The sequence below is a fragment of the Hydractinia symbiolongicarpus genome, chromosome 2, assembly GCF_029227915.1.
Source record: "Hydractinia symbiolongicarpus strain clone_291-10 chromosome 2, HSymV2.1, whole genome shotgun sequence".
NCBI lineage: Eukaryota > Metazoa > Cnidaria > Hydrozoa > Anthoathecata > Hydractiniidae > Hydractinia > Hydractinia symbiolongicarpus.
This window is the reverse complement of record NC_079876.1, coordinates 16,282,319-16,295,870: the sequence shown is the minus strand read 5'-3', so window position 1 is coordinate 16,295,870 and position 13,552 is coordinate 16,282,319. Positions and strand designations below refer to the sequence as shown.

The following is a 13,552-nucleotide window of genomic DNA, read 5'->3' as shown; positions in this document are numbered from 1 at the left end:
AAGTGAAAAATGTTTATTATGTGATGGTTCTTTTTCGCAAAAAGATTCCCAAAAAAGTTTTTCACAGCAAGGATGGGAGAACTTGAAGAGGATTGCAGAAGAATGGAACTGTATTGATATCGATCGAAATGACAAGTATTTCTCTTTTCGTTATGTTCACTCGCGAATTGGTGATGTTATTGAAGCATTTGGTAAAGCTCATAAAAATTGTAGTATTACATTTGGAACGAAAGTGGAAAACTACAGGAAAAGATACGGAGAAATTAAGACAAGTGTTCTCGAACAAGAATCAGAGGATCTAACAAGTGATGTTCAGACTAGAAGATCACAAAGAGAAGCCAAAAAAAGAAAACAAATTTGTTTTATTTGTAATGAAAGAAGGGAAACGGACGGTGGATCATATAATCAAGCTGGACTTGGTAGATGCGAACAGGAAAGCTCTCGTCAAAGGATTCATGCAAGGACTGAGCTGTTTATTTCTAAACCGACTTACCGATTTCACGAGGCCGCAAAAAGACTGCAGGTATTGCAAGGTGGACAGTCTTTTGATCTTTATGCCATTGATATTTATTATCATAAAAACTGTTACCTTAAGTATGCAATAAACCAGCCTTCGAGTATTGAAGAAGAACAAGAATCTTCGAAAGACAAAGAAAAGCAATTCATAATCGAAGAGTTCTTCAGAATAGTTGGATGGAAAGTAATTGGGAAGAAGGAGGCATATCTTCTCCACCAGTTATTATCAGACATAAAGGTTATATGCGAAGAAAATAACTTAGAGCCTGCTTTCATGCACACTGTGTCATTGAAGAGAGAATTGGTGAAGCAATTTGGATCTGAGATTGATTTTTTTACAACAGGGAAATACGTTATTGTTCATTCGGCGCTCATGAATCCCTGCGAGTATAGCGTTGCAACACTGCTTGGCCATGGACTGAGGGATATGGATCACATTCGTTCGCTTGCAAATTTCATCAAGAGCAAAGTCAAAGAGCGAGAGCCAGAAAGTTTACCAAAAACTCCTGATGAAATGATCGCAGACTTCAACAAGGGCCCGATGCCTGAATTATACAATATTATATATGCCACGATGTATCCGAATTTTAAGACCAATGATGAAGGTTATGCCATTACGCAGTCAAGTAACATTGCCAATAAGATTTGGTCAATAGCATCAGATTGGCAGTCGCTAATCACTCGCCAGAAGAATGTAAAACAAGCCATGCTAGGACTGACAATACACAGACTTACTGGTAGTAAAGAGGCAGCCGCACATCTTCACAATCTTGGCCATTCAATTTCGTACAATGAAATCAGAAAATACAATGATGCATGGTCCTCCGCTCAGATTGAAGTACACAAACGTTTTGTGAAAGGATACCCTCTACATTCGACCATTGATAACAATAACTCATGATACGAACAGCACACTGTTTCAGCCATTTATTCCAGGTAAATTTTTGTAGATTTTCTAGATTCTGTTTCTGATGTATAGACTTGAGCAGATTCCAGATTTATGAACAATTAAATACCCTAATTTTGATTTATTACAGGTGACAGCATTCTTCATGAAACGAAATCAACAATTCAAGAACTAGTTCCCTGTGAGGAAATTGTTACTAACAATATTGAAGAATATCATCTTGGTGCGAGAGCGGATCCTCTTGCATTTCCCGCTTATCAGGATGATGAAGGCACAGAGCTCCTTGAAGAAAGCTTTCGCAGAGATGTAGCGTGGTCATTAGCAAGTGGTCTGCCTGCTACTGACGGTGAACCTGATTTACCAATGTTGGGGTCTTGGACTGCTTTCAATAGAAAGGTTTCTGATCGCAAGCAGAAAAAATCGCTCATTGAATACATGCCTGTAATAAATCAACCACCCGATATTTCAGTATGCAAGAACTATCTTGACACCCTCAAACATGTAATGGATGATCTTGGATTAAAACATATTTTCGCCCACGCAGACGAAGAGGTATATGCCAGGCTTGTGCAGATAATATGGAAGAATAGCGATCTCTATAAGAATATCATTGTCCTTATGGGTGGCTTTCACCAATTACGTGTTCGCCAGCGATTAATCTTTAAGAGGCATTCGTGTATTGGCTACAAAGATTGGTTTGTTGACGCAGGGACAATTTCTGCTGGTTCTGTAGATCAAGCATTTGGAGGGAAGCATTACTATCGGTGTATGCGAATTCTGAAAGAGTCATTCGCTGCTCTTGTCCAGTATCGTACAGAACAACTACGGGACAACTACGCGTCTTTATCTGATGGTCTGCGTGAGAGCCTGAAGTCACTGAGAGAAAATCCATCCACAGAAGCACTTGAAGCGGTTATAGAATTAGATGAATTTGAAGAGTTAGTTCGTGAGATAAGTAGCTGCGAAAGTCCTCAACAAACAATGACTGTTGCGTACTTGAGAGATATATCGTCTTTACTAGCTCTGGTCTCTGCCGTTCGTGAAGGAAATTTCGAAAGACATCTTGAAGCAGAACGAGAAATGCTGAAGCAAGTGTTTGCTTTCGACCACCAAAACTACTCTCGCTATTTGACATTTCAGCATGTGCTATTGACGGATTTGGAAAATAGCATCAAATCATCAACGAGAATTGCGCGGGGAGAAACATCTCGCAGAGTACGTCTGGAAAGTGTAGACCAAAAAATGCTTCAAGGAAAGGAATGGCTAGAGTTTTTCCACAACAACGAAAATAAGGAAGATCTTATTCGACTTGCAAGCTCATTCTTCAGAAGTACAGACGGCAGACGGTTGTTGAAGATCCCGCTTATCATCAATTGCAAAGAGGAAACTTTGCTTATTCGAAGTAATGGAGTGGAACGAATGCAAGATTGCAACCACGAGAAAGCAGACACGAGACTCGTGCTTCATGCAGCTCAAGATAAATCACCTGCTGTGATTGTTGCAAAGGATACAGACGTGCTTATCCTATTGCTTCATGGTATGGTACACTGCCACGCCTCACAAGAATGGCACATGAAGATTGAGCACGAGAAGTATGTTGATGTACGATTGATATTTGATAACTTTGGCCCTGAAATTTGCACAGTGTTACCTCAGATACATGCTCTAACCTGCTGTGATACAACTGCCTACAAATTCAATAAAGGAAAGATAAAAGTTTTTAAGAAAATATTGAAAGACAAAAGCGGCTTAGCTCTCATTGATCAACTGGGTAAGAGCACTTCCATTTCTAATGAGACGGTGGAAAACGCAAAGAAATTTTTTCAAATATTTATGTACCATGGAAAGGATAAAGACAGCTATGTCCAGACGAGGGTACAGCAATATTTGAAAATGAAAGTGAAATCTTCAGCACCATTATTACCTGACCCAGATTCAGTTTGTCAAGAGATAAAACGGGTCCATTTACAATCTTATATTTGGCTGAACTGCTTAAACCATCACATAGTTCCGTTGAACATTGAAGATTTCGGATGGAAAATTGACCACGACAAGAAATTTGTAAATCCCGTTTGGTTTACTGGAAATCAGTTGCCAAGATCTCTTATTCGACAAAGGGGTAAATCCAGGAAGAAAACAGGTAACACTGGAGATGGTTTTGAAGCTGATAAAGAATCAGAAGCTGAGCAAACGGAACCTTCGCAGAAAAGGAAAAAAGTCACTCCCCGAGGGACGAAAAGAAGTAACGACACAAGCGACGACATGGAACAGAGAGAAAGCAGTGCTATGAATGAAACGGAAGGAGCTTCAGATAGTTCTGATTGGGAAAAAGACTTTACGACATCAGAAGAAGAAAAAACGGACTCTTCTGACAGTGACTATTTACCTTAGATCATTTTTGTACATAATAGCGTTGCAGCGTTTGGTTTCTTGTAGTTGAGTACTTAATCGTTTATTTCAGGCATCGCATTTCAGCGTGATATGCTATCTTAAAAGTAAAGAGAGAAAATTTTGGGAAGAGTTAAGTCAGTTCTATTTGCATAGCCCAATCCGAATAACGACTTTAAAGAATAAAATTTGCGGACGCTGCGGAGGAGGAAAATTTCAAATATGTAGCAGACTAATAAAACTGTATATCATTCAAAAGGTCTTATTTAGCCGATGTCAAATATGCCATTTTTAAGTTTATATTTTATACCGTTCACGAGTTATCGCAGGATTTGTGCACAATTTTTGCCGCATTTGACCCCATCAGTCACGTGACGCCGGAAGTTTTCCCGGAAAGGTATTCGGTGGTTTTTTGAAGCTTCCTACCTAATCTATCAGATTCCACAATAAAAAGTTAAATTAGGCATTTTGTTAGATTGCTAGACTATATGCCCTGTCTAATGAGGTGTAGATGCTGTAAGAGCATGAAACCAGTGAATTTTGAGGATTATTTATGCCAAACTTAGGTGTTAATATCATATATAATAATGGTGCTTAGTACGTTTTTGAGACAAACAAGGAAAATTTCATCTGTTAAAAAAAATATATTATTTTCATTTTAATTTTTTAAACAAAGCTGTTGGTCAATTGTAATTTTAGAGAAAAAAAAATTTATTCATAAATCAGGTCACGAAATTTAAAAAATGTCCCATACATGGTCAAAAATATGATGGTGAGCATATTAGACATAACCTCAAAGGGATTATTTATTTTTTATTGATTTGGCAGGATTTATATTTTTTTTTAAAAAACTTCGTGCTTTTATTTCGAAATTATGTAATGTTAATACATTTTTTTTGTGCATTACATTAATCTAAAAATACTCACTAATAGTTATTAGTTTACAAGTCATTAACGTTTTCTACTCCACTACTGGCTACCCCACTTCACTACTAACTACTCCACTTCACTATTGACTACTCTACTTCACTATTGACTACTCTGCAACTAGTAACACCACAACTTTTTGCCAATCCTCTATCCCTTCCCTGTTGAACTGAAATATTGAAGTAATTGAAGTATATAGTCAATATAGTAAAAGTGAAATTATTTTCTAAAATCACAATTCGGTTACCTGGTTTAAGGAGGGCTGTTATAACTTAAATTTTTCTTTAATTTGCGAAAGTTACTAGTCGCCAAATCATTGAAAATGGCCCAATTATGTTCGCAACATGCAAAAGTATTGCAAAATTTCACTGAAGTATTATAATGCCAGCCACAGCCAAAAACAATTTTAAGAGAGATAATATATTTTATTTGCATGCAATGGTTAGAACAATAATTGTATTCCAATAGAGGCTTTATGTTCTGGGTCTATCACCTCGAGGGGAACAGGTTAATCAGAAAAGTGATATTTTTGTGATTCATAAATGCTTTGCTATGGTAAGAGATATATCATCATTTTATCGTTGAGATTAACGTTGTTATTTACTTTTCTATGTAGGACTTAACTGATCAAAAATACAAATATGAATCACTGATACGTGAATTAAAATCACGTGTTTCAAGTTTGGAAGAGGTATGATGTGTTTTTTTGTCTTCACTGCTATACGTGGAAGTATAAAGAGTTTCTTACGCCTATTATCCGAAACAAAAAGTTAACTACAAGAACTATGATTTTCGTCTCAGACCTCCTACTTTGAAACAATAGGATGTTTTTAGAAGACAACTTAATTATACCAAAACGATTGTAACAACGTTCTTTTTACAATATTTTAAGTAATATAAGTTAGGAGTTATATATTTTCTCAAATATATTCTCAAATAAGGCTATGATATGATTAAAATGTTCTTATGAAGATGTAATGGTTTTTCTCATGATATAATGATGACGATATTATTGCTGGGCGTATGAGAACTCTGTGTCTGTTTTCCCCCACCCACATATGCGCGGTTTGGCATGTTTTTGTTGTTTCTTTGTTAATGTTTGTTTAGTTTTTATTTTTATTTTTGTTTTGTTTTACCAGCTACGTTGATTTACGTAGCTCTTTTTTATCTACACCAATAAAAAGTTACAACATAAGTTACAGAGGATAACATAAAATATTTCTCTAGGAAAGACATGTGACGTCACGCGATCTTCAAACTTTACGTCGTCAAAATACAAACCTCGATTCAGATCGACACGAGCGTGATAAAACTTTAAATCATCTTCGAACACGTGTTGCTGTGTTAGAACAAGAACTGAAGGATAAAACACAGGTATTAAGAATCTATTGTTGTTTGGGTGGGTTGAATATTCTCTGCCATGTTGAATGAACCAAAACAAAAACCATGAAGTAAATTTACGTGAGTTACCTAAGAGATTTACGTATGTGAACAAAACCTCATGTAAGGACAGTTTTCTTACATTTAATTATTTGTAATCTACTGTTCTTTGAGGGGGTGGAATATTCTCATCATCATAGGAGCCTTGCTCTTCTAAGGGTTGTGCTAATCCCGCGAAAAAGAAACAGTAAATATTTGACTGTTTCTACTTTATATTTCATTCGTATTACTAAATTTCCATTCATATTGCAACATTTTTTTTTATTCCTTAAATATATATTTTCAGTATTAATTCTAATCTATCTACAACTTATGCCTTTACGAGGAAGCTGTAAACACTTTGATAGAATTACCATGACACTTGTTATTTTTCAACACCCCATATAAGGGGGAGGGGCTATTAATTACAGACTAGTCGGTGGCCAGTGATTAAATCTACCGGTTTGCTCGTCTGCACGAGCAGACAGACAACAGTAAGGATAAATGCCTTGATTTCTACATCAGCTGTATTTTAACTTTGTTTTGTAGGTTATAAAAAGAACAAATGATTTATTAGAAAGTGCGAATGAGCAGAAGGTATGTATGAGAAATGTTCCCAAAAACTTGAGTACAATATACATGGCTGTGTTAAAAAAAGTTCCAGACCTTGCAGAAGAATTTTAAAAGTAGTGCAGGTTTATATTCTTCTTTAGTCGATTTTTTTTTTAAAAAAAGAAAAGAAAAATTCTCAGACCAAGGTTGCACTGTCATGACACCCCTGTCTAAACGGGTTGCTCAAGACAAAAAAGTTGCGAGTGATGCTACAAGTATTATCACTCCTCATTTATTAATATATTTATTAACAAATTTATTTATTTTTCAAAACTCTTGACCAAAAAAGTGTAGTATGGCAGCAGCTGTGTTACAGCAACTGTTTCGCCTGTCCCGAGTTATAATTTACTATTTGACTTCTTTACCCGATAAATTTGATGAGAGAAAATCAGAAGATTCCTTTTTAATTTTGCCTAACTTTATTTGATATAAGTCTGTATATAATTATATAAGATATAAGCGTTGTAACTTCAAAGCTATTAAATTAATCAGTCGCTAAAATCTCAATCGCGGTTTTTCCAATTTTCTCATCTATTCTCCAGAGCTAAAATATAAGCTTTCTTTTCTTTTTAGAGTCGATTTGAAGTTGATGTTGAAAAGAAACAGACACAAATTACCCAGTTGGAAGACACAGTTCGTTCTGTATCAGCAGAGGTTATAAAGGTGGGTGGTGGGAAGTAATAGTATCTGATTTATTGATGTACACAACACCTATTGGTGCGGGTAGCGTTCTTTATAACTTCGGTGAAATAATAAAGAGGCTGTCTTCGCAAAAGAACGTACCCCATCTTTTTTTCTATTCAGAGAAGCCTATATACGATTTTATTTATTTTTGTGCAAGTTCTGCTTTGAACAATTAATGCTACTGTAGATAAAATACAAAGAAAACAAATGTAGTATATATAAAAAATAATTTTATTAAGCCAGCATTCAAATATCTTGTTATATACATGTCTGTTATTTTTTTTAGGGAAATGAAATAATCCAAAAACTACAAACTGAAATGAAAGCTTTGAAGCCGCGAGTAAGTTTGCTATCCATATTACCTTGTGTTCATGTGTTGTGGAAAAAAAAGGTAAAAAGTGACAATGTTGACTTCATTTCTTTCTATTTAAAAAAAAGCTAGGATTTTGTCTTCGCAATAAAACAAAAAGCTTATGGAATTAATTTTCCGGAACAATACCATTAAAATTGTTTGTGTGTAGTTACAAGTGATGGAGGGTTCCATCTACGCCACATGTTTTCGTCTTAATTCGTGATTGCGTTAATATGATGTTTGAATTTAGTTTAATTATTTTTTGAAAATTTTGGTATTTTTATTTACGTCAGGTGAAAATGATGAACATCGTGACGACAAAACAGGAACTGTTAATCGAAGAAAAGGTAAAAACCGAAAGAAAAATGTTGTCCAAGTTTCGTTATTTCCCCGTTGTAATAATTTGATTAATTCCCACAAACATAAACAATACTTAGTGTTTGAGAACTTCTGTTAAAGTAAAGGCCGGTTTCCGTACAACTGCATTTTGCGCCCAGTCGTAAAAAGCGCCGTGACTTTTGATCTACGCATGCACATTATCAGAATAATACCGCTGACCCCGCGCTTTTGCATGCGATTGTGCGATATAAAAAAAGTTGAACAGGCTCTACTTTTTGCGAGCTATATTTTGCGCTTCAGCTTAACAGCCAATCAAAAGGTAGAAATTTACATGAATTACGAAAGAATTTTTAATTAGATCATTTCAAGATGGCTAGCAACATCCCGTTTCTGTGTTAAATTTTTGTCAAACCAAATAAATGTAGAGAATCAGAATATATATCAATCAAGTGAATTAGATGAAAAACAAAATAACAATGAGTCTGTGGAGGCACAAAGAAACAACATTGTAAACAAACTCTGACAACATTAAATCCTCAAGCAAAACGTTGTACAGTTTGATTCTTCTTTCTATGAAAAGTCGTCTCATCCACATGTTTTTCTTACGTATTTTACAACGTTGTTTATTTCTACGCCATAAAAATATTGCTAGGACTACTCTCAAATTTTGCAGCTACAAATATCGTCTGTTTACATCAGTCATGTTTTGCAAAAAATACGTGAGCAAAAATCGCTAAATGGGAATGGTTCGGTATATGTGATAAAAGTCGCGGCGCATTTTACGACTAGGCGCAAAATGCAGCTGTATGAAAACCGGCCTTAAGGTTATTTTCCCTTTTACATCCTTTTTCTCATATAAATCACACTAGTACTACACGAAAAATAGAAGGTAAAATAAAAGAAAATTTCCACCATCCACTTGGTTTGTCTAATAAAAATCCCATGACTTGCTATTATGACTTAACATATTTATTCTCTTTGGCTTAAAACTCTAAAAAAGTTCTGATATTTCAGGATTTAATATTATCACAAAAAGAGAAGGAGCACAGAGAGGATAAAAATGTAATAAACAACTTACAAGACCAGGTATATAAAGAGACTAATTTTTTGTTATTGTTTCATTTCTTTCATTTGCTTATTTATTTACAACCTCGTGTTACCTAGTTCAGATTGACTTCACTTTCCTATGACTTCTTAAAAATTGTTGTAGCTCATCTCTTTACAACCTCGTATTACCATAATCGACTTTATTTTTTCATGACTTTTTTTTTACAGCCTTTAATCGTGGAGGTATAAGACCTTAAAGCATTAACAAACGCATTAACAAAATTTGTCTTTATTTTCAACAAGCAGAAATTATGAAAACTTTTTATGCAGAATTTTCCCTATTTCAGTCTGTAAACTATAAAAGTTTCAGCCCGTAAGGTTGCTTTGCTGTCGTGATTTATAATATCGTCTTACCAACTCGTTTTATACAGCTTGCAGAGATGAAGAAAAAGATGGACGATACAAATGAAAAACTCAACGAAAGTCAAGAAACTTTAAAGAATAACGAAAACGGTAGGTAAATGTTTTAAGAGAGTCTCAATTTTGATTATTTACTTTCTCTCTGTTGATGTCCATACTAACGCCTGATACCTTTATATCTGTAGGAATAAACCACTCACTATGAAATATTTTCTAGTTATGTCCTACCTTAATAATTTTTAAATATGTTTACTTTAAAGGTAGAAAATTTCACAAAATAAATTTTCGCGAATCAAATTAATCGCAGAATTTTCATAAAAAATTTAGCGAATTAGCCGATTTTGGATTTTTCGTGAAAATTAACTTAGCGAATTCATGGGTTTAACGAAAAAATAAACTATGTATGCAATTATTGAGGCAAAAAAACACATTTTTCACGACAATAACCTTCGTTTCGCTAAAGTTTGTGCCAAAGAAATCGTAAGTTGTTCATGTAAGTCTTAGTTGTGATAGCCAATACATGTGCACTCTAATTTAGCTTCCTTATAAGCATTGCTAGAATGAGATCTTTTTTAAACATATGGATAGTACCGCCCTGAAAAGAAACCAGTTAAAGAAAAAGCTAATTGAAAATTAATAATTTTAACTTTTACTTATTGCAGATGTGTTCTCTACCTTAAGGATACTTTGCAAATTGGTCTGATCATTGTAACCCATTAGATTCTTTGACAAAGAACATGTAGTTTTCCTTAAGGCATTCTCCAGCTTTAAACGTAAAAGTTTCAGGCATCATTTTTATGTTACTTCTGCATCACAGCTTAAAGTGTTAGTCTCAATCTCAAACTTGAAAGTGACAGACAGGAATGTTGAAAATAGAAAAAGAAAGAAAAATACAGCAAGAGAACGTGTTTATTTTAGATAGAAAAATTTTTAACTTATTTTTTTATATATTTTATATATTTAGTTATAAACTGGTTGAATAAGCAATTAAATGAACAAACAATAAACAAGTTATCATCAACACACAATTCGACTTTATCAACATCCAATCAACGCATCCCATATGTTACAAGAACGTCGGTAAGTATTCTAATAACTGGCGTCTCCAAACAATACAATGTCGAGGATGGGCAGTACCGTTAATATCAAGTAATGCTTATATTAACATTGAAAACCCAAAAATTTTTGGCAAATTAATATTTACCATACTTGGGTGGTGGTAGATTGTAGATTTAAAAGTATATAAATACAGTGGAGTCTCTATAACTCGAACAGCCACGGGGAATCCGAAACCGTTTGAGTTATAGAGAGGTTCGGGTAAAAGAGAGTTCGGAGTCTTTCCAAGTTTTTGTATAAATTTTGTATTAATGGCCAATGAAGCGTGATTTTTTCCCCTTATATGGAACGGGGACGAAATCTTTGTACAGAATAATATCTCGACCTTGTAGGTTAAGAACGGACTGAAAAAATAAAAAATACAAAAAATCGTGTTTACGTTTTGTTCGCATGACATTCAGGTCGTTTAAGGTCCCTCACACATGTAGATATAAAACATTCAAATCAGTTAAGACTCTATTTACATTTACAGAGCCAAAACATTGCAAAAAGACTGTTTGTGTCATATAAAGTTATAGATACAGTTGCGGTGTTCGAGATATAGATGGGAAATACCCGAAGAGACCAAAAAAACGTTCGAGTTGAGAGATAACGTTGACTTTGTTTACTTCGTCAAAGAAACACATCTAATTCATTCTATTTGTCTGGCAGAAAAAGATTTTTACTCCCAGAAAAAAATCCAAAATTAATGTTTCTGCATTCTCTTTTAGCCTTCCTCGTTACCCCAGCAGACCATACCTGGCTATAATACAAAAATGGAAGGTAGCATACGAACAACCAATCCAGTAACTGCAATTCCACCCAGACTGGCACAGCAAGCTGGAGTATGTTTGGCCTTATATTTTTATTAGTTCTGTTACTGTTTTGACCTGTTATAAATTACTAACAGTCGTGGTTGTTCGAGTTATAGAGAATACTTTGGCTTTGATTTTTTTAATAAATAGCGATAAGCGTGTAAATTATATAGCTGAATTCTCTATCTCGCATTCGAAAGGGGCCGACAAATTTGTTTAAGATTTAAATAGGTAAAGTCGAAAAAAATGGCATGTGATTAAAATATTTGAATGATATTAGTTCGCAAAACAAAAGAAACATGAAATTGTTTTTGCTATCTCGTAATTTTTTTATTGGTTATCCTATGAAAATCTCTATCTGTCACCTGTCTCTGCACAATATGGTGCCGCAAGTACCGAGACACACACAGTGATGCGTTATAAAGGACGGGGCGAGCCCGTGGATTTATCCACGGGCCATCGACTAGTATAATTTAATATTGCGTTTTCAGAGTGTTGGCTACCATTTTTATGGAGAATAAGCGTATTATTCAATAAATTTCCAAAAAAAAGGTTATCTTTAAACCTAAAATTGTTGTAATAACAAAATCAAATGCTTTGTAAAAAAATTTAAATATACTAGATTTTTTTTTTATTTAGATTCCGTATCGTCCGATTTTGAAGAAACCTCAGTTCGAGCCTGATAATATCAGCCCCATCGTTTCTCAACTGAGAAATCCTCTTCGACCGAAGCAGATGTCCACTCCTGTTATAAATGAGGAATCGGAACCCGTGTTAGATCCGAAATACCTCATGCGGAAAAAACCTGAGACTAAATCGAATCCATCCAACATAGATGAAAATACGGACCCGAATTTGCAACAAAACAATTCGGACAATATAAATCCTCGCGGGGCAAAACCATTTGTTTTACCATCTTCTTATTTTCCAACTCAAAAAGGTAGTACTTGATTAAAAAATACACGGTGGTACTGGTGTGTGGCAGTTACACGGTGACGATTGTCTGTCGCCGTATCACAGTGGTAATGATTACTGACAAGAAGTTACACGGTGGTAAGGTTTGTGACAATTGTATGGCTGTAGTAATGATTAGTGGCGTTATTACCCACCGTGGCAATTACCCAGCGGTATTTAGAACTATGACTAAAAGTTATACTCCAAGAAACGATATTTTTATCATGTATCTTAGAAAATTATTTTTTTAACTCAAGAATGATGTGGATCAGGTGACTTTGGAATCTGACTGTTCGTTCCAATTGAAATCAATTCAACTTTTCTTTCAGACAAGAACGGAAACAAATTAAGACAACAGAAGAATAATTAGTCAATAGTAATTAGCCATTTCCTGTTCACATCTTTTAGTGGAATTTCATAACAATTGTTTATACTTTATTGTATACTAAAAAATATAGCAAGATTGTTAAAATCACCCGTGCTTCTTGCGTTAAGTTTCGATTTCAAAAAAAATTGGGAACAAGTAGAATACTGAACACACGTTCCATATTTCATGCGCTTTTAGTACCATACCATTACCATTGATTTTCGAAATATTATTAGTTATTTTTTGCGATGTCCTGTGCATAACAACGACGAAACTTTTCAGACCTAATTGCATTGAAACACTCGAGCTGTCGGATTGCACACAGGTAATTTTGAAGTGGACCGGTGAAGCGCACCCGTTTTAAACTGCGTTCTGTTTGTACACAGAACTGGCGCATGATTATCTGTTAAAACTATAAATGTCACAGGATGGATTCAGCTGGAGACTGACTTGCGTCCAAATTGCGTTATATAAACTGCGATCTAGTTTCACTATTGTATTATTGAACGGCGTAGTTGCGTAATACTTCTGACTACGTTAAAATTATATCTAAAATTTTGGCAATGTTTCGGGTGTTCAGTGCACCCATTATCAAGTCTTTCAGTTTACGAATATATGTGTTACAAATTTTCATGCAATACAAAATGCCTCATTAAATAAATACAACGGAGCTGATCTAATATTAATATTCAATACAGGATTATCATGTT

At 34.7% G+C, this 13,552-nt stretch overlaps 1 protein-coding gene across 1 annotated transcript in view; it reads left to right on the top strand.

Moving 5' to 3' along the window:
• LOC130629674 (spindle assembly abnormal protein 6 homolog) overlaps window positions 1-12,921 on the top strand; it is a 38,347-nt gene extending 25,426 nt beyond the window's left edge. Inside the window, exons 10-20 of the mRNA XM_057442971.1 lie at window positions 5,355-5,429; window positions 5,966-6,112; window positions 6,707-6,754; window positions 7,343-7,432; window positions 7,740-7,793; window positions 8,099-8,152; window positions 9,159-9,230; window positions 9,623-9,704; window positions 10,576-10,691; window positions 11,438-11,551; window positions 12,161-12,921. Of these exons, the coding sequence (XP_057298954.1) occupies window positions 5,355-5,429; window positions 5,966-6,112; window positions 6,707-6,754; window positions 7,343-7,432; window positions 7,740-7,793; window positions 8,099-8,152; window positions 9,159-9,230; window positions 9,623-9,704; window positions 10,576-10,691; window positions 11,438-11,551; window positions 12,161-12,472 (1,164 nt within the window). The 3' untranslated portion in view covers window positions 12,473-12,921. The remainder of the gene's footprint in view (window positions 1-5,354; window positions 5,430-5,965; window positions 6,113-6,706; window positions 6,755-7,342; window positions 7,433-7,739; window positions 7,794-8,098; window positions 8,153-9,158; window positions 9,231-9,622; window positions 9,705-10,575; window positions 10,692-11,437; window positions 11,552-12,160) is intronic.
• Window positions 12,922-13,552: the final 631 nt, after the last annotated feature.